Source organism: Equus asinus, chromosome 29 (assembly GCF_041296235.1).
Source record: "Equus asinus isolate D_3611 breed Donkey chromosome 29, EquAss-T2T_v2, whole genome shotgun sequence".
Lineage (NCBI taxonomy): Eukaryota > Metazoa > Chordata > Mammalia > Perissodactyla > Equidae > Equus > Equus asinus.
The window spans coordinates 45854391-45874760 of NC_091818.1; the positions used below are offsets into that span (position 1 = coordinate 45854391).

At 39.2% G+C, this 20370-nt stretch overlaps 1 protein-coding gene across 12 annotated transcripts in view; it reads left to right on the plus strand.

Annotated features, from left to right (window-relative positions):
- DIP2C (disco interacting protein 2 homolog C) overlaps positions 1–20370 on the plus strand; it is a 470819-nt gene that overhangs the window by 284430 nt on the left and 166019 nt on the right. For all 12 annotated transcript variants that reach the window (XM_070501194.1, XM_044762232.2, XM_070501190.1 and 9 more), the window contains 2 exons: positions 1538–1663; positions 12198–12407. In XM_070501194.1, coding sequence (XP_070357295.1) covers positions 1538–1663; positions 12198–12407 — 336 coding nt within the window. The remainder of the gene's footprint in view (positions 1–1537; positions 1664–12197; positions 12408–20370) is intronic.

Below are 20370 nucleotides of genomic sequence, written 5' to 3' on the forward strand. Positions count from 1 at the left end.
AGGTTTTACTCTGGGAGTTTAAGAAAAAGAGTGACAATAAACTATGTTTTTGTGTTAAAGTACTTTGAGTCCAGCTGAGGAGAAAAGAGCAGTGCACATGACAGCTAAACAAAATAAAGCAATAAATAAGTTTGTTGTATTTGGTGTGTGATACACTCTAAAACAGGGTTGGCAAATGCTTTCTGTAAAGGGCCAGCCAGCAAGTATTTTCAGCTTTCTGGACCATTATGATCTCTGTCACAACTACTTGACTCTACTTTAACAGTGTGAAAGCAGCCATGGTCTACACATACATGAAGGCGTGCGCTTTGTCCCAAAGAAACTTATTTACAGATTTCACAGGAACGGCTGGACTGTAGTGCGCTTAGTTGTGAAGGGTGTGGCCCTGGAGGTGTTCACACCTGGGTGCCAACCCTAGGATGCCACTCACCAGGTTCATGACTCTGGGAGAGCTTCATGCCTCTGCTTCCTCCTCTGTGAAATGGGACTACTGAGGGCCGCCTCCACAGAATTGTGCAGAGTATGTGGGTGAAATTGTCTCTCGCCTGACTGCTGCCTTCTAACTGGGTTCCTGGCTTCCACTCTCGATCTCCTGCAGTCTTCTTCACAGCAGCCAGAGCAGTCTACCAAAGTGGAGTCAGATTATGTCATCCCTCCCAAATCCCCCAGTGCTTTCCTGTCAGACTTAGTGTAGGAACCAGACTACTGACCACACCCATGAAGCCTTCATCCAACTCCCCGTGTTGGGTTCAGTCAGCCAACTCTGTTCTCATTCAGTCTAGGGCTGTCGAGCTGGTTTTTCTCTGTGTCCTGGGGAGTCTCATCTTGACAAAATGGCTGGTCATTCTTCCTGGTCAGATTTCACATTGAGAGAACTCTTTCCTGGCCTTACAATTAAGTAGCGACTGAGTCAGTCTGTTTATCCTGTTTTAATTCCTTCCCTACTTGACTACCTTAGTGTCTCTTACCCATTAGAAAGTAAGCTGCCTGAGACACATTACCTTGTCTACCTGATTCTCTGCTGTACTCCCAGCCCTGAGGATGCTGCCTTACAAAGTAGCGTTCAATAAATATTTCTGGGGTTAATAACTCAAAAGGCCTAACACTGAGCCCGGTAAGTGTTACCTAAAATCATTGCTAATGACCTCTGAGGTGTACATATCTCCCTTAACAGAACATTGCAATGAATTATGAGGTTGGAAATGGGACCTATGAAGAAATATCTGAAGATTGAAGTTTACTCACCCTAAGAAAAGAAAAAATCACACAGTAGTTTGTAGCCAGTATTTGATTATTTATACAGATTTTAGGGTAATAAAATGAATAATAAAAGACTGCAAATGAATTTTAACATCGTCTTTCTGCACCTTTCAAGCTAGCAGGTTTATACTGCTTTTCCTTCCTTCCCCACCCATCCATTTGTGAGTTTCTGTAGGAAGATAAACTATTTTACAGGACCAGAGAGAAAGGAGAAAAAGCATGAGGCCTTTGGGATGTTCCTGAACAATGGAGTAATTGAGCTCTCTTTTTGTTTTAGATGTCCATACAGAAGCTGTTCAGGCAGCGCTTGCTAAACACAAAGAAAGGAAGATGGCAGTGCCTATGCCTTCCAAACGCAGGTCCTTGGTTGTGCAGACCTCGATGGATGCCTACACACCTCCAGGTGAGCGCAGGCCCACTGCCTGCTTCGTAAAGTGACGAGCATGCCTTAGAATTAATTTACTACTGACCCAGCAATCACGGTCTTTTTAGCTTTCAAAATAATGATACTATAATTCAGACTTTGTTAACCAGAAGTCCAGAAACAGTATATATGCTCTAAATTAAACTTGGAAGGAAAATTAGGTTATTATCTATATAATCTGTATAAATGTGTATTTTAAACTTTTCATTGAGACTCATAAATATTATACAGATTTTTAAAGTCTTATAAAATTTTATTTAATTCTTCATATAACAAAAGAGTTTGTACCTCCACAGTTCCAACTGAAGTTGGACTTTTAGTCTGCTTAAACTAGTGTATGCCTATTCTCAAGTCTTTAAAATATAAATCTGTTGTAATGTTATATTAAGAAACCAAATGAATTGAAAAATTTAGTCAATTACCTAAATCTGGTATCATCAAACTTTTCCTATAAAATGCAGATAGTATTTTGGTCTCTGTGGGCCATGTGGTGTCTGTCACAGCTTTTTACTCTGCTGTTATAGTGGGAAAGAAGCCACAGGCAACGTGTCAGTGATTGAGTGTGGCTGCGTGCCATTAAAACTTTATTTACAGAAGAAGGCAGAGGGCTGATTTAGTCCATAGGCCTGCCCACCCCTGACCTAAATGGTTAAACGTAATATCCCATTTATATTTCTGCTTTTATTTAATCTTGAATTTTATATAACTACCTAAGTTCTCTACTTTGCCCAAATAATTATGATCTATATCTCTTGATCTTCAAAAAGTTAAATTATCCAGGTATCTATTAGAAACATGAAGGATTGAGCCTAATTTGCTCAATATTTTCTCTGTGATTTTGGTTCCAACATTATTTGTGTCATTGTTGCCATTCTATCTTCTGTACAGATCTAAGTTACCTTGCAGGCCACTTTGAATAGTTTTAAAAATGCCACCATTTTTTCTTTTAAAGATTGGCACCTGAGCTAATGTCTGTTGCCAATCTTCTTTTTTTTCTTCTTCTTCCTCTCCCCAGAGCCCCCCAGCATATAGTTGTATATTCTAGTTGTGAGTGCCTCTGATTGTGATATATGGGACGGTGCCTCCGCATGGCCTGATGAGCAGTGCCATGTCCATGACCAGGATCCAAACCCGCGGAACCCTGGGCCGCTGAAGTGGAGCACTCAAACTTAACCACTCGGCCATGGAGCTGGCCCCTAAAGGCCACCATTTCTGTTCACGAGAGAAACTGAGGGCACAATAAGAATAGTTGAACATATACAACACTTTTTGGAGTATTTCGAAGTTGAGTCCTAAGAATGTTTGAAAGCAGTGAGCATAATAGAAGCACACACTTGAGCTCAGAGATGTGGTCATGTGTATCCAATATTACTTCAGACAACTCTTAAGTATTCAGCTTTACATGCCTTTAAAAGTGAAAGTCCTGAGCTTTATAAGACAAAACTTAAATAGTGTATACCTTAGTCATTTCGTTTTTTTATTTACGGATAATCCAGTAAACATTCTTCATCTCAAGAATATAATATCCTAATAAGAAAGGAGTCCTTTTTGCTGATTTGCTTACTTACTCTCCTTCCTTATGCTGAGCCACAAAATGTAATTTGGGACTATTTTTAAATCAGCATAATTAATATACTTAATCCTGTTTATTTATTTAGTTTATGGATATAGTTTGCCAAAATTTATAACCTGGTGAAAAATTTTATTTTGTATGTGTTTGTGTAACAAATAGAATGGACTTACTAAGGGGCTGACCTCGTGGCCGAGTGGTTAAGTTCACGCGCTCCGCTGCTGGCGGCCCAGTGTTTCGTTGGTTCGAATCCTGGGCGCAGACATGGCACTGCTCATCAAGCCACGTTGAGGCGGCGTCCCACATGCCACAACTAGAAGGACCCACAACGAAGAATATACAACTATGTACTGGGCGGCTTTGGGGGAGAAAAAGGAAAAAAATAAAATCTTTAAAAAAAAAAAAAACAATGGACTTACAAGAATAACACACCCATTTAAAATATTTTAACCAAATCTTTGGAACTAGACAGTATTCAGGGAGATGACCCTTTTTCTCAGCCACTTTTTATGAGAGATATTGAATTTAAAATGCAGGAAGCAATGTGATTATTCGTGTATGTGCTTTTTCACATGTTGACTCTATCCTCAGAAATGTTATTGTGTCATATGTGGTGAAAGGCAAAACTTTCAGAAAAGCAAACCTTGTACAGATGTCTTTGCAAAATATAAAAGAACAATATTGGAAATGTTATTTCAGTGAAACATATGCATTTAATTATTTGACCAGCATTTTCATTTACACCACATAATACATTTTGTTGCTGTCTTTCAGGATCCCTAGTGAGACTATCACATGGGATAGCTTTGTACAATCATAAACACCAGCACTATCATCCTGAAAATTTTTATTCACATTCTATTTTGTCCTTATGCAGTAGTTCATTTTCTCTCGTTCTCTTTTCCTTGGTTGCTGATAACATTTGTTAGGACTCATCTCGTGTCCTCTGTTCTTCAGAGAATGTTCTTGAAGTTTATAGTCTGTGCATGAAATGACTGGTTGCTGACGAATATTATAGTTTCTGGAAAAGATCTAAATAGGATTGTTGCACTGCCAGTCTTCCGTAGGTGAAACTTTCCTTTAGTTTTTACATATAAAAATGTAAGGCTAATTTGCCAGCATTTCTGCTTCTAGCCATAATGAAACAAGTGGTACCAGACTAATGCATGCACTGTAAACAACTGCAAAGCTGCACAAAATAAATGATACACTACTTTAAGGCTGCAGGCCACAAGCCCTACAAGACTGAACCTGAAAGTGGAAAAGCTCACCCTGTGAGGTGAGCCCCACAGTTGCCAGTTCTCTTCCTGGAGAAAATTTTCAGACCTTGGCACAGAGATTGGGATCTCAGTGAGCCTGGCTGCCCTGCTAAGTTGAGGCACAGAGATCTGAGTTCAGGGAAGATGAAGGGGCTGGAGCTTTCCACAGATCCACACTAGCAAAGAATAAGTCTTCTCAAGGTCAGGATGATCACCAACAATTGAGCTGCCTGCTAAAACAAGAATCACAAGCCTTCAGAGAAAGATCATACCATCCACAATGTCTAGTTCTCAATAAACAATCACTAGATATGCAGAAAAACAGGAAATATAGCCTGGTGCTGCAGCAAAAAGCAGTCAATAGAAAATGAACACAAGATGGCCTCCACCATGCTCACAGTAGCCACTAACCACGTGTGGCTGTTGAGCACATGGGATGTGGCTGGTCTCGATTGTGTTTGCTGTAAGCATGGAGTACACACCAAATTTTGAGGAGTTGATGTAAAAAAATAACTGAAAAATATTTCATTAATTCTTATGTGTTGAAAGAATAATATTTTGGATACCTTGAGTTATGTAAAAATACATTATTAAAATGTACCTGTTCATATGTTTTTGATGTGGCTACTAGAAGGTTTAAAATTAGATACAAAGCTCTCATTATGTTTCTGTTGGAAAGCACTGGTGTAGGTGTTTGATATAGCAGAGGACAGTTTTTAAATATGCGATTATAAATACTTAGGGAATCAAATGAGAATATGTCCAAGAGCTAAAGGAAAAAAATATTATCTTCATACTTGAGCAGAGAAAGGGAAAAATATTTTAAAAATTAATGGAAACTCTAGAACTGAAAAGTATAATACTGAGATGAAATTTCACTGCATCAGCTTATATCAGAGTGGAGAAGAAAGATGAAGGAGTCTGTGAACTTGAAGAGATAGGCTGAGAAATTAACCAAACTGAAGAACAGGGAGACAAAAGATTAAAGAAAGATTACCAGAACCTAAAGCATTCGTGGTACAATGTTCAGATACTTGTAATTGGAATCCAAGAAGAAAAAAGAGTGAGTAAAGGGCAGAAAAACTGTTCGAAGAAATAAGAGTCAAAACTTCTCAGATTGGTGTAAAACACCACCTTACAGATCCCAGAAGTTCAGTGAACTCCCAAGCAGGATAAGTATAAAAAGAATAATACTTAGGGACTGAGCCGGTGGCATAGTGATTAAGTTTGCACACTCCACTTCTGTGGCTTGGGGTTCACTGGTTCGAATCTTGTGTGTGGACCTACACACCACTCATCAAGCCATGCTGTGGCAGCATCCCACAGAGAAGAACTAGAGGGACTCACAACTAGGATACACAACTATGTACTGGGGCTTTGGGAAGAAAAAAAATGAGGAAAATTGGAAACAGATGTTAGGTCAGGGCCAGTCTTCCACACCAAAAGAATCATACCTAAGTTAATAATAGTCAAAGTGCTGAAATCCAAAGATTAAGGGGAAATCTTGAAAGTAATCAGAGGAAAATAGATATGTTACATACAGGAGAGCAATCTTATGAATTATGAATGACTTATATGAAGATAAACAGAAGCCAGAAGACAATGGAAAGACATCTTTAAAGTCCTGAAAAGGAAAAAAAGATTGTCAGCTCATGTCCAGTGAAAATATCCTTCATATACAAGGGTGAAGTAAAGGCATAATGAGACACCTGAAAGCTGAGAAAAGATGATGCCAGCAGAACTGCACTGAAAACATGCTAATGGGTATCATTTAGTCTGATGGGAAATGATACTAGATGAAAACTTACATCTGTAAAATGGAAAGAACAACACTGGAAACAATAAATAGCTGTGTAAGCATAAAATACTATGTTTTTCCTTTGTAATATGCTTTAAAACAATTGTACAAAAGACAAGGATCGGTGAATGTTGTATGGTTATTACATTTGTGAAGTAAGAAGGAGAAAGTGGAAAGTAGGAAGTGAGTAGTGGGAGAGAAAGTTTGCAGTGTCAGATTTGAAGAGCAAACAGTTACAATATTGACACCATGTAGACCCATTAAGGATGCATATTGTTAGCCCTAGAGGTACCACTGAATAATGAGGAGAGGTAAGAATTTAATAGAGGACATAAAATGAAACTCTTAAAAATATTTGGTTACTAGAAAAGAAGGCAAGAAAAATCAACAGAGATAAAAAATAAGAGGAATGGGGCCGGCCCCATGACCGAGTGGTTAAGTTTGCATGCTCCACTTTGGCGGCCTAGGGTTTCACTGGTTCAGATCCTGGGCATGGACATGGCACCACTCATCGGGGCATGCTGAGGCAGTGTCCCACAAGCCACAACTAGAAGGACCCACAACTAAAAGAAATATACAACTATGTACCAGGGGGCTTTGGTGAGAAAAAGGAATAAAATAAAATCTTTTAAAAATCTTTTAAGTAAGATAAAATCTTTTAAAAAAAATAAATAAAAAAAAATAAGAGGAAAGGAAAGAAAACAAATAGCAAAGAGTTAGATTTAAACCCATTCATATCAATTATTACAATAAATGTAAATGGACCAAACACCCAATTAAAAGATATAGGTGGTCAGACTGGGTAAAAAAGGAAGATACATCTATATGTTGTCTACAAGAGACACATTTAAATAGAAAAACAAGGATAGTTAAAGTCATGAAAAAATATACAATGCAAACATTAAGCATAAGAAGGTGAACAAGTCTAGTTAATATCAAAGTAGACAACAGGACAAAGTAGTACAAGATATAAAGAGGGATATTGTGTAGTGGAAAATGAGGACTTCACCAGGAAGACATAACAATGAATATGTATATACCGAAAAGCAGAACATCGTAATTTAGAAAGCAGAAACTGGCATAGTGAAGGGGAAAATAGAAAAATCAAGAATAATAATTGGAGGGCCAGCCCGGTGGCCTACTGGTTAAATTCGCACTCCACTTCAGCACCCAGCTTCAGTTCCTGGGCACAGACCTACACCACTCGTCAGTGGCAATGGTGTGGTAGTGGCTCACAAACAAAAAGAGGAAGATTGGCAACAGATACTAGCTCAGGGCAACTCTTACTCTGCAAAAAAATAAAAAAAGAAGAAGAAGAAGAACTGAAGATTTCTAAAATAGCCTTCTGAAATAATCATAAGAAAGATATTAAGACAACAGTATCAACCAACTTGATGCAGTTGATATTCACACAATATTACACCAAACTATTCCAGAATACACATTTGCTTTTTAATACCTTTCTTTAGGTATAATTTAATCCCATAAAATTAACCTATTTTAAGTATACAATTCAATGATTTTTAGTAACTATATAGATTGTGCAAGCATTGCCACAATCCAGTTTTAGAACATCTCCATCACCCCCAGAATTTTCCTCATGCCCATTTACAGTTAATTCCCATTCTCACACCCAACCCTAGGGAGCCACTGACCTGATTTATATGCCTCTATAAATATTCTAGACATTTCATGAATGAAATTATAAAATATATTCTTTTGTATCTTGTTTAGGGTAATTTTTTGAGTGTTGTCCATGTTGCAGCATTCATCAATAGTTCTTTCCTTCTTATTGCTGAACTGTTTCCTGTTAGATAGATGTATACCAGATTTTGTTTATCCATTCACTGGGGTGTGGATATTTAGCTTGTTTCCAGTTTTTGGCTATTATGAATAATGCTGCTGTCAACGTTTATGTGTATGTCTTTGTGTGTGTGTATATATATATATATTTATCTTGGGGAGATTCCTAGGAGTGGAGTTAATGAGTCTTATGGTAAGTTTAACATTTAACTTTTAAGAAACTGCCGAATTGTTTCCAAAATAGCTGTACCATTTTACATTCTCACCAGCAATGTATGAGGATTTCAGTTTGTCAACATCCTCACCAACACTTGGTATTGTCTGTATTTTTTATTATAGTCATTGTAGTGGATGTGAAGTGGTATCTCACTGTGGTTTTAATATGCATTTCCCTGATGAGTAATGATGGTAAAGCGTCTTCTTGTGTGCTTATTAGCCATTTGTATATATTTCTTAGTGAAATGTCTGTTCAGTTTTCTTACCCATTGTTTAAATGAGTTGTCTGTCTTCTCACTGGTTAAGAGTTCTTTATGTAATCTGAATACTAGTCCTGTATCAGATATACAATTTGCAAACTGTGACTTTTCTTTTCTTAATGGTGTCTTAATGGAGGACAGAATTATGGCCCCTCCAAAGATATCCATGTCCTAATTCCTAGAACTTGTGAATATATTAGCTTACATTGTAAAAGGGACGTTGTGCATATGATTAAATTAAGGATCTTGAGATGGGGCAATTATCTTGGATTAACCATATGGGGCCGCTGTAATCAAAAAGCTCTTTATTCAGACAGAGAAAGACAGATACTGTAGGATGTCACTTATATGTGGAACCAAAAAAACAAAAAACTTATAGAAAAAGATATCAGATTTGTGGTTACCAGAGGCATGGGGTAGGGGTGGGAGAATTGGAGGAAGGTGGTCAAAAGGTGCGAACATCCAGTTATAAGATACTTAAGTACTAGGCATGGAATGTACACTGTGATGACTATAGTTAACACTGCCATATGATATATATGAAAGTCATTAGGAGAGTAAATCCTAAGAGTTCTTATCAAAAGGAAAAAAATGTTTTGCCTTTTTTTGTATCTATATGAGATGATGGCTGCTAAGTTTATATAGCAGTAATCTCACAATATATGTGAGTCAAACTTGTGACGGTACACCTTAAGCTTATACAATGATGTATGTCAATTATCTCTCAATAAAGCTGGGGGAAGAAGCTTCTTATAAGAGAGAGGGAAGAGTGTCAAAATCAGCGAAAAAGACAATGGAACCAGAGGTTGGAGGGCTATGCTTTAAAGATAGATGAAGGGGCTGTGAGCCAAGGATGCAGGTTGCCTCTAGCAGACAGAAAAGGTAGAAGGAACATAGCCCTGCCGACACCTTGATTTCCAGCTTCTGGCCCCAGAACTGTAAGGGGATAGGTACATGTGTTGTTGTACACTATCAAGTGTGTGGTGATTTGTTACGTTACTCAGAGGAAAATGATAGCATCTTTTGAAGCTTAAGAGTTTTTTATTTTAATAAAGATCAGTTCGTCAATTATTAGTTTATGTATTGTGCTTTTGGAAGTTTTATAAGTTTCATAGTTTTAGCTCTTTCATTTAGGTCTGTGATCCATTTTGAGTTAATTTTTTGGTGTGAGGTAGGGATCTATATTTTGTTTCTTTTTTTGGTAGATGAATATCCAGTTGCCCAACAATATTTGTTGAAAAGATGACCTTTTTCTCATTGAGTTATATTGGAACTTTTGTCAAAAATAAATTGACCGTAAATGTAAAACTTTATTCTGGATTCAGTTCTCTTCCACTGACATATATGCCTATTCTTGTGCTAATATCACCATCTTGATTACTGTAATTTCATAGTAAGTTTTGTTATCAGGTAGTGAAATCCTCCATCTTTCTGAAAATTATTTTGGCTGTTCTAGGTCCTTTGTATTTCCAAATAGGTTTTAGAATAAGCTTCCAATTTCTCAAAAAAAAAACCACCTAGGATTTTATTAGGTATTGCCTTGAATTTTTGTTAGATGTATTGCTAAGTGTTTTATCCTTTTTGATGCTGTTGTGAGTGGGATTGTTTTCTTAATTTCATTTCCAGATTGTGTAGTGTTAGTATAACGATATTTTGTAAAGATATATGTTTTATAAGGATATAATTTAAAGATATTTTATCTCTTTATCTTATATCCTGTGACCATGCTAAACTCATTTATTAATTCAAGAATTTTTTGGTGTGTTCCTTGGGATTTTCCAATACACGATCATGTCATCTGTGAATAAAGAGTTTTACTGCTTCCTTCCAATCTTGATGCCTTTAATTTATTCTTTTTGCTGTATTTCACTGGCTAGAACCTTCCAGATAATGTTGAAGAGAAGTGGCAAGAAGGGACATCCTTGTGTTGTTCCTGATCTTAGAGGAAATATATTCAGTCTTCTACCGTTAAATACAATGTTAGCTGTGGGTTTCCATGGATGCCCTGTATCAGATTGAGGAAGTTCCCTTCTTCCTGCTTTGTTGGGAGGTGTTATCAAAGAGCTATTGAGATAGCTGGTGGTAATGGTTGCACAACATTATGAATGTATTTAATACCACTGAAGTGTACACTTAAAAATGGTTAAGATGGTAAGTTTTATGTTGTGTATGTTCTACCACAGTAAAAAGAAAAAAAGCTGAAAAAAGCCTTATGTCTGAATACAAAAAAAATATGTAAATTATAATTCTAAGTTGTTTTAAAAAGCACAACAGGGAGACAGAATTTGTCAGGCTCCTACTATTATTGTTGCTTTTGTAACAAATAAACTTAAAAATTTTCCAAAAAACATAGGTCATGTCACAGTGATAATAAAATGTTAGGGAAAATATCCTTTATAAATATTGTTGTGTTTTTTTAAAAAAAATCCTCCATCTTGATTTAAGGCAAATTATTTTTCTTATTCTCATTAAATGTTCTGGAACTACTCACATCCTTAGTTCCCTCCTAGCATCTCACATATCTCTCCTATAGGTAGGCTCCCAAATGTCATTCTTACGTTGAAGTTTAAATAAGAAGTACATCAATAATTCATTCTTGAAAACTTTGCTGCTAGGTGAAAAGCTATTAAATGAAAAATATTTCCATTAATTTTAATGAAAAAAGTAACGTGTTTTATCTCAATTCAAGATAAACAATTTTTACAGATAGAAAAATAAATCAAGGGGCCAGCTCTGTAGGCGGTGGTTAAGTTCATGTGCTCAGCTTTGGCGGCCTGGGGTTTCACTGGTTTGGAGCCTGGGCGTGGATCCGAACCACTTGTCGGGCCACGCTGAGGCAGTGTCCCACATGCCACAACTAGAAGAACCCACATCTGAAAAAATATACAACTATGTACTTGGGGGATTTGGGGAGGAAAAGCAGGAAAAAAAATAAAATCGAGTACATAATGAAAAAAATTGATAAGAAATGAATGTAAGAGTAAACACCTTTAGGTTGACTGTGAAATGTAATGTTTATTGTCCTCACCAAAGGAGGAGGCATAGTCTCGAGCATGTAGGTTGGTGGAGAAGAGGTGGGAGCCTTTCACCATGGTGCATTTTTCCTTATACATTTTCTTCACTGATAGCTCACTCTTGGGGAGGCGCATGGGTATCTTGCACTCATAATAAACTTAAGAATAAATTAAGTTTATACTCAGAGAAACGTCTTGGGACTAAACAAGGGCTACAAGCAGTCACACCTTGAAACACATGAAAGTTCAACATCTCTTAGAAAATGCTGCCCTTGGCCCTATTGCTTGGTCTTTGCATGCAAAGAAAACATTTGGTTTCTTCCCAAACTGTTGAGTGGAGGAAATTGGTGAGTATGTCTTTCTCTGGCATTGTAATGTCAAAAAAGACTTTTTGTAGCTTATTTAAGGCATTTTGGATAAAAAATTCATTATACTAAAAAATAATTCATTATCTGAGAAGTGGTATAACTTTTCAAGAATGTTCCACATAAAAGTCATTGAACAGTTAGTATGTGAGGTAGGTCTGTTTGCTTGTTTGATTGGGATGTTCTTCTTTGCTGTGATGCGTAGCAAATTGTTTCTCTTTCACACAGATACCTCCTCTGGCTCGGAAGACGAAGGCTCAGTGCAGGGGGACTCCCAGGGGACCCCCACCTCCAGCCAGGGCAGCATTAACATGGAGCACTGGATCAGCCAGGCCATCCATGGCTCTACCACCTCCACCACCTCTTCCTCTTCCACCCAAAGTGGGGGAAGCGGTGCCGCCCACAGACTAGCCGACGTCATGGCCCAGACGCACATAGGTGAGTGCCTTGTCTGCGTTTTTCTTATTGTTGGTAACTAGGCCCCACTAAGTAGCTGTGGTCTTCTTGTTTACGTATTCGGCTACCTGTGCCTTGCGGTCATGGAATCCCTCAGAGGGACAACGCAAACCCTGCCCCGACTCCTGGGCTGCTCTGTCCTTCGGTTTTACTATTTTTTGCCATCCCAATGGCTTCTACAGCTAGACTCTCAGGAGCTCTCTGCTCCTAACGGAATGCATTCTTGAGCCATCCCTGCTCACATTTCCTCTCCTCACTTACGCTAAAATATGCTCCTAAATGAAATCTAATAGTGCTGGTGAACAAGGCAGGGAAGTTTAAGGTGTTTGACATTACTTTGGAAATCATTTAAGGAAGCAGAGGTCTTTAATCAATACTGCTCTATACTTTCTGCTGTGAGTGTTTAGATTTCTTGGGTGATGAAAGTATTTTGTATATAGGTTCTGTAATGAGTGAGATCCTCTATGTTGGGAAAAAAACACAAGGTTAGGAAGCATTGCCTGAGATGTTTGAAATTAGTGTAAGAAAGGAGATTAAGTAAGAATTATTAGAGGAAAAGAGAGTATATTGGCTGAGCAGTGTGGCTGTATGAAATGTGGGTGAATAAGGTACTTTTCTGCCTCCACTTACCCCTGTCACTCATTATGCTGGGGAAATGAGGCCTTGTCTGGTATGCAGGGGACAAGTATGATGTCCAAATCTGTTCTGATCCATTTTCAGCTGTGGATTAAGATTTTTAAAGTTTTAGTAATAAAAATTTTCATAAAGTAATTCTGTATGCTCTCCATTAAAATAGCAGTGTGGACATGAGTTCACCACCCCCAAAGGAGAAAACCCAGTATAAGACACAGGTGCACATTCTCCTCACCACTTCAAACCTCAACTCTGAAAAATTCCCAACTTAGAAAACAGATAAATGTAATGAATGAATTAAATACTCTATGAACATCTCAGACTCACACAGTGTTTATTTCTAGATTATTAGTTACTAGACAGAGTCAAGGAATTTCAAACTGCCTCCTTAGGACTCAGCCCCAACAGCACTCACTCAGAATGAAGTTGAAGTTAAAGGTGTCAGCCTTTTCGATATCAGAAATGAGACTGTTTTTCCACTGGTGGGACACAGGAGAGCTGGGTCTGATCTCAGTTGTGACGTTAATGGCTGCTGACGTCTTCAGAAAACATATCTCCCTGCTTTGCTTTTTAAGTAGGAGAAAAAAAAAGAATTATAGTTTGTTTCCTTTGTACCTCTCAGAAGTGTTTTGAGTAAAAGGAGAAAATAGGAGTATTCTTCAAAGATTTTTAAAGTAACACTCAAATGCAATGTAACATTATTAAATTTCAGTTTAACATGTTTTCAATAACATGTACTGAGAATCTCTATTTGAAATCATAGTAAGTTAAAAATTAAACAGAAATGTGTGACCTTTAAATATTTTTAGATAATAAAGTTTCTTCTCATGTGTGTTTTGGAATCCGCAGTAGTGGCTGAGGTTCTGTCGTTGTGCTCCATCCAGCAGGTATGCCGATAGGTTAGACATGGAATTCCCTCCACCTCTGCCACTCACTCCAACCTTGGAAATACACATTATTCTGATTTGGTTCACTTTTAAGGAAGTATCAGAATCTCACCAAGAGAAACGCTTAATTTTGAACAAATTAATCACTGCATTTGGCTCTCCCTTTGTGAATTTACATGTGGAATAATACTGGAGGAAATTATAGCATGGTGACTTAAATTTATCCAGACTATAAAAGGGTGCATTACTCGTGTACCTCAAGTCTCACTGTAACCTAAATATAGCTTTTGTGTGACCTTTCAGTAATTTCTAATTTGGCACAAAGGTAAGTTACTAGAATATCTGGGAATTTTCTGTAAAGATGAAAAAAACTTTTTTAAAGAAAACAGTGGCAAAATAATAAAACAACGAAAAAAGAAGAATTAAAATACTTTATTCCTGTGGCAAAGAAAAGAAGTCAGAGAATTGGCAGCATTTGGACCTTTTGTTGAGATCATGGAAAGCCTACAGATAAGAAAATTATGTGTGTTTTAGGAATTTAGGGTAAAATAAACCACCAACTTGACCTCTAATCCTGCAGTGAAGTACTTGGGTAGAGTCTATAGGCACTTTTGCCCCATGACAGGAGTAGGAGACCATAAAGGCGGTGAAGAGTATGTCACAAAGTGGGCTGTTCTTCCTCTTTGTCCTTAGTGGACTGAAATCCCAATCCTTGTAGGTTTCCATCAGGAGGACATAAATAGGGACACCACATGTGTATCTCCATAGTTGAGCTGGTTTAGCACACAATGCAAAGTCCCCTACCAGGTTGTTTTTTCTTCCTCTGGCTCTGCTTGTTGTTGTCTCTTTAGTGATGTGCTGCTACCTTCATGCTTAAGACTCTGACAGTGAGGCCTCCAAGACATTCCCCATCCTGAGATGCTAAGGACTGAGAATATGCACATTTGTAATGCAAGAAATGAGACCTACTGTCAGGTCTCCCCACAACCTCAGATGGAATGATATCATCACCTCGTAGGCCCTCACTCCGTTGTGAGAACCTGAAGGCTTCTGGATCGTTATCACAAAGTATTTACGTTATTCAGAACCTCTGTGCATGCCACATTATAAAGACAGTTGGATAAGAAAGGATTAGTACCTCTAGAATATTCTATCAGTATCAAAATTGAGGAACGTAACTTACAGTAACCAGAGGAATTAATGGAACATTTTTAAACCTCAAGAGGCATATTTGCAAAAAGCCTGAGAGTAAATTATAGGAGTTAGTTATCTACATAGAAATGGAGAAACTGAAGAGAAAATATTTATTAATGCATGTCCAGACTGAGATAAAAACAAAGCAGAATAACTTTGTTGTACATTCAGAATCAAATTTTGTGTATTCAGAAACTTAAAGAGACTTCTGCATGAGTTATTCTCTCATTTTGTAGCTACAGATAAATTGATAAGGTCTCTGTCACCCTTTGTTAACTGACACATCTGAGGCATTGTCACATATAGGCTCCATCAGCATGTGTCGGGGTTGCATTGTCATTACCAGATATTCATAGAAGTAATTGACATTTCCAGAATATTTTAGAATTCCTTGACTTGAGTGCTGCTTTTGATGTGTGCTACCTGTACTAGCAAGCAAATTCTCATCAGATTTCTTGCATTTAATCTTGCTAAGAAGATAGAAGTCAAAAGGCGAATATATGCACCCCACATACCTGTTGCATAATTAGCATGAGTCTAGATAGTGCATTTTTTTTAGTCTAGATTCTAGTTTACTAGGGAATTTATTCAGAGGCTTGAATAGCTACTGTTGACATAAATTACCCTAATTTGTTTATGTATAATCATCCACAATATCAGAGAATTCTTTTATAATTGCTCTGTTGATACTTTTCAAACATTTACAAACAGTCTTAAAATGTCAAATACATATGGAGGATGGTGATGTTGGCAAAGCCCACACACCTGGCGTTGGGGGTCTCCCTCCTAGCTACCCCCACCCCACCCCCCCAGCTAGGGTATCCTCACAGCTAGAGCTTCATAATTCTACAGCAGGGTCAGCAAGTTTTTCCTGTAAAGGGCCAGAGAATAAATATTTTAGGCTTTGTGGGCTGTACGGTCTCAGTTGCAACTATTCAACTCTGCTCTCTAGCACAAGAGCAACAATAAATGGTATGTAAACATGGCTGTGTGCCAATAAAACTTTATTTATAAAAACAGGAGGCAGACCTCACTGTAATCCATAGTTGTTTTAGAGAGTTTTAAGCCACTATTGAAAAAGCAAGCAGGAAAAAAAAGATTTTTCAGTAGATAACACAGGCAGATATTCTATTAATTACGTATTTCTTGTGGCTCATTGGGTAATATGGTACTAAAAGAAACTTGGCTTGAGAGGTGGACCTCTCATCAGCTGAGATGACAGTAGGAATTTTTAGTTAAGTCCTAATGCTGGCTTCTAATCCTTGTCATCATGTTTCGTTGGTAATAGATAAAGCTGAGATCTGCACAAATACATTCACTGAATTGAGCAAATATCACCATATACCTTTTTCCATCTCCTTGTGGAAAGTCTTTAACTGCTGATCCAGCTCAAATGTCTCCATATCTTTCTCCATTCTTTTGCTGTTTCCTTTTCTGGGAAAGAATACTCCCCCTTCCCAAGGTTCATCCTTCATCCCTCTGGATCCAGCTCCTCCTGAATTTGCTAGCTCATTTCTTTTCTCTTTTGCATCTTACCCTGCCTGCCTCATCAGTGAACCCTAGCTTTGGATGTTATTCACCCATGGTTTCCTCCTCTTCTGGCCACATCACTCTCTGGCTCTCCTTCCCTGTTCTGGTCCTTTCCTCTCCTTCTTGTGGCTCCTCTCCCGACCCTGTCTCTACATTCTTACTGATTTCAGACTTCATCCACTTCCACAGTTTTCAAGGCCACCTGCTCTTTCAGGACTCACACATCTGTATTTGCCACCCTGAAATCCTTTACCAGCCCACATTTCAAAGTGCCTTTCGACACTGTATATGGCCCTGCCCAGTACCCTGAGATCAGTCCATCAAAAAAGGCCTCAAACTCCCATGAGCAGGCCCCAAACCAGCCATGCTTTGCTCCTAGTTCCCACATGTCATCAGTGTCCACGTGCTGCGCATTTGGCTGCCCGTGTGTCTTGCAAACCTTCTTCCTCTGAATTACTGCTCCCAGGACCGTGGGTCCAGGCGCCTCCCCTTCCCTCTGGACTGTTGCAGCCCTCTCTGGCCCTCATGTCCCTTCCTTTCCACACTATCCTGTAGCTCGCTGCTCTATCAGTATTGTCAGGGCACAGGTCTGAGCCTTTTATCCCCAAAAATGCTTTTGGGGTTTTCACCTCTGACAACTGATTTTGTTTATTTGGATTTTAAACTTAGAATCAAAGTAATGATTTTTGGGCCCATGGGTATCCTAACCTGTCATCCACTGTGTGCTCCACTCTGCAGAAAGGCCTCACAGACCTGCTTACACACACCTTGGAATATGTAAGAGAAATTCGTCTATTTAGTTCTGCTGTTTTTTTTCAATATCTAAATGCTTTTAATTCAGAAAGTGGTAACACAATCATTTACACATTTATGCACATGAGTTTCACAGATTCTTTCTTGGACCTCTTGAGAGGAAAGGGTCCCCAAACAAGGGAGAAAAGGCAGAGAGGGAAACCTTCGGGCCTGTGTGAATGGGGCCCGAACACAAGGATGGCAGGGTATGACGTCCTTTAGCTCCCCCAGCCACAGTAAGGAGTGAGTAGCAGCATTCTTGTCCTGCAGTTGAGAAGACTGAGGCTTAGAAAAGTTGATATGATGCCCCAGGGCACCCAGCTAATGAGTGGTGGGCAGGAATCAGGCTCAGATCTGCTAGATGGAGGAGCACCCACTCATGACAGTCAGCAGTCATGCTCTCTCCTCAATATCTCTATTCTACCTTGGCCTTGCTTGTTAAAAATGGTTAAAAACGCTTTCTAGACAAAGGTACAATTACACTTTGCATAAACAAAGAAGATTTCAGTGTCCCTATCACAACCTCACTGGGTCTGTGGTCTGTGCAGGCTTTGTGACAGTTGGAGTCTTTCATTGTGAATTTGAATTTGGTGGTATAAAAATCAGGAAACTGTTGTCTGAAATTAAAGATTCTTGTTCTGATATTAGAACAGACTTCCTAAGCTTTGTCTAACAGTCACTATCATGACTTCTAGGGATTTTCATGGCATAAATGTGTGGGGGAGGCAGTTCCAGTCTGAGAACCTGTATAGTCCCCCTAAAGTCAACCTGACCCTTCAAACTTTGCCAAGAGAAATGTTTCAGTATGGAACCACTGAGCCCTTTTCTCACCTTCTCTAGGTTTAGTCTGTGGGTGATTTATTTGCCTGCAAATTTGAAAAGGAACTATGAATCCCCATTAGCAGTATCTCATACTCACACACACAGGAAAAGTTAATCTGCAGCAGAGGACAGGTAAACAAAGTATATTATTCTGTCCCTGAGTGATTATGAAAAGAATAAGAAGATAAACCCTTACTTACATTGTCATGTCTCACCTTTGGTTGAGACACAAGTTACAGCTTTCCCGTTAGGTGCATTCCAATCAAGCCAGTGAAAGTAGACTGCTGGTGAAACCAAAGAGGAAAGTCTCTCCTTCTGAGTAGCTGCATATGGAAGAAGGATGGATGCAGTAAGCAATCAAGCTGAGGCCTCCAGCAGGAAAGCTGGATGTTCTGACTTGGTCGAGGGCCGGCTCCTTCCCTCAACGTCATTGCAGATTCCTTTTGCCATGTGTCTTCGCTCATTGAGATTATGTCTGGTGCAGTTGAACTTTTGCTCTGTTCACCTCCACATGTTCATTGAGGAACCTGGTTTTCCCCCACCATGTGGAGGGCATAGTTGTGTCCTCTTAGGAAGCTGGAGCAGCTTGACAGACAGGTGGCCTGAGGGTCTGTATCACAGGGACCTCATTCCTTCCTTTCTGCTCAATGACAGTAGTGGTTGAGTTGACCATAGGAAGCTCGGGATGGAGCATTCTTGATACGTGGAAGATTGGGTTCCTTTAAATGCATTATTCATTACCCATCATCAGTTAGTGGACCACGAGCACATGGCTCTCTACACATGAAAACCAGATTTCCTATTTTTCTTTTCTTCATTTAGAAGTTATTTGGAGACTGAAAAATAATTAACATGGCGTAAAAGTAGGATCCATCACCACTGGCCCCTGGGGATTCCCAGTGAGACAGTTAGAATTAAAGAATGCTTCTTTTCAGCTGGTGTTAGAACCAGAGGCATTTTATCTGAATTGTCAAGTGTTCTTTAATTTATTCATTCTTATGCTCATTCATTCTTTGAACTATTCCTCCAACATTTGCTGAGCGTAGACAGCATGGGCTGAGTGCCATGTAGTGTCAGCATCTGAGTAGGACACAGGAAGCCAGATTGAGCAGGTGAGTAGGAAGGAGTTAGGTCAAGAAAGCAGGGAATTTTCAAGGCAGAGCTGAGCAGGGAGACCAGCCGGTATCCTGAAATGGTCATCCTGGAAACAGCTGTCCAGATGGGGTGGATGTTGGTAAGAGTAACAGACCGAACCCCAGAATGGGAGGGGGGAGATTCAGGAAGTGAGATGGCAGCCCTGGTGCTGATGGAGCCAAAAGAGATTGCAGGTGCATCACGAACGATGGCTGAGTTATACTTCCTCCTCCTTTCCTCTTGCGCCTGTCTCAAATTGCAGATTCTTAAGGAACCCATGTCGGCTGCGGAGAGTGAAAGCGATGCAGGGGCAGATGAGACAGAACCCCCCGTGGGGAGCAGATGTGAAGGTCCCGGGGCTCACAGTGGAGGTGACACTTGACAGGTGCCTGGAAGCGTGGCCGCCATTTTTCTTTTGATTTTAAAAGTGCTGGGAAATTGATCCAAGGAATAGTGGGCCATCTTGCTCAGGAGATACAAACCTGCTCTGACAAGAGTTCTTAATCTTCAGAATGCTCCTGATGTACATGGACTTCATTGGCCTTATGCCTGGAGCCAATGAACATTTCAGACCTTTGAACCTGCACCTTCAACTTGGCTCCACTTCTTACCCATCAACAAGTGTGTCTTGAGCATCTGTTATGTACAATGTTCTTTTAAATAGTCCTCAAAAGATAGGTAACCTAATGAAATACTGGAGGCCCGATCTTTATCAAAATACAATGGGGAACAGTGCGTCACTATAGCAGCAGAACATTCTCTGGCTCCCTAACTGAAGCCAGCCTCTGGGTTTGTGACCTACAGTGACAGCATATTCAAGGAGTTTGAAAGGGAGTGGCAGGGGAGATGACATGTAAATAAATTTGGAAAACACTTTGAATTCACCCAGCTGTCACTCTTCCTATTTTTTTAACCACCAGATGAATTGGAATCATTATTTTTCCCTACTTCAA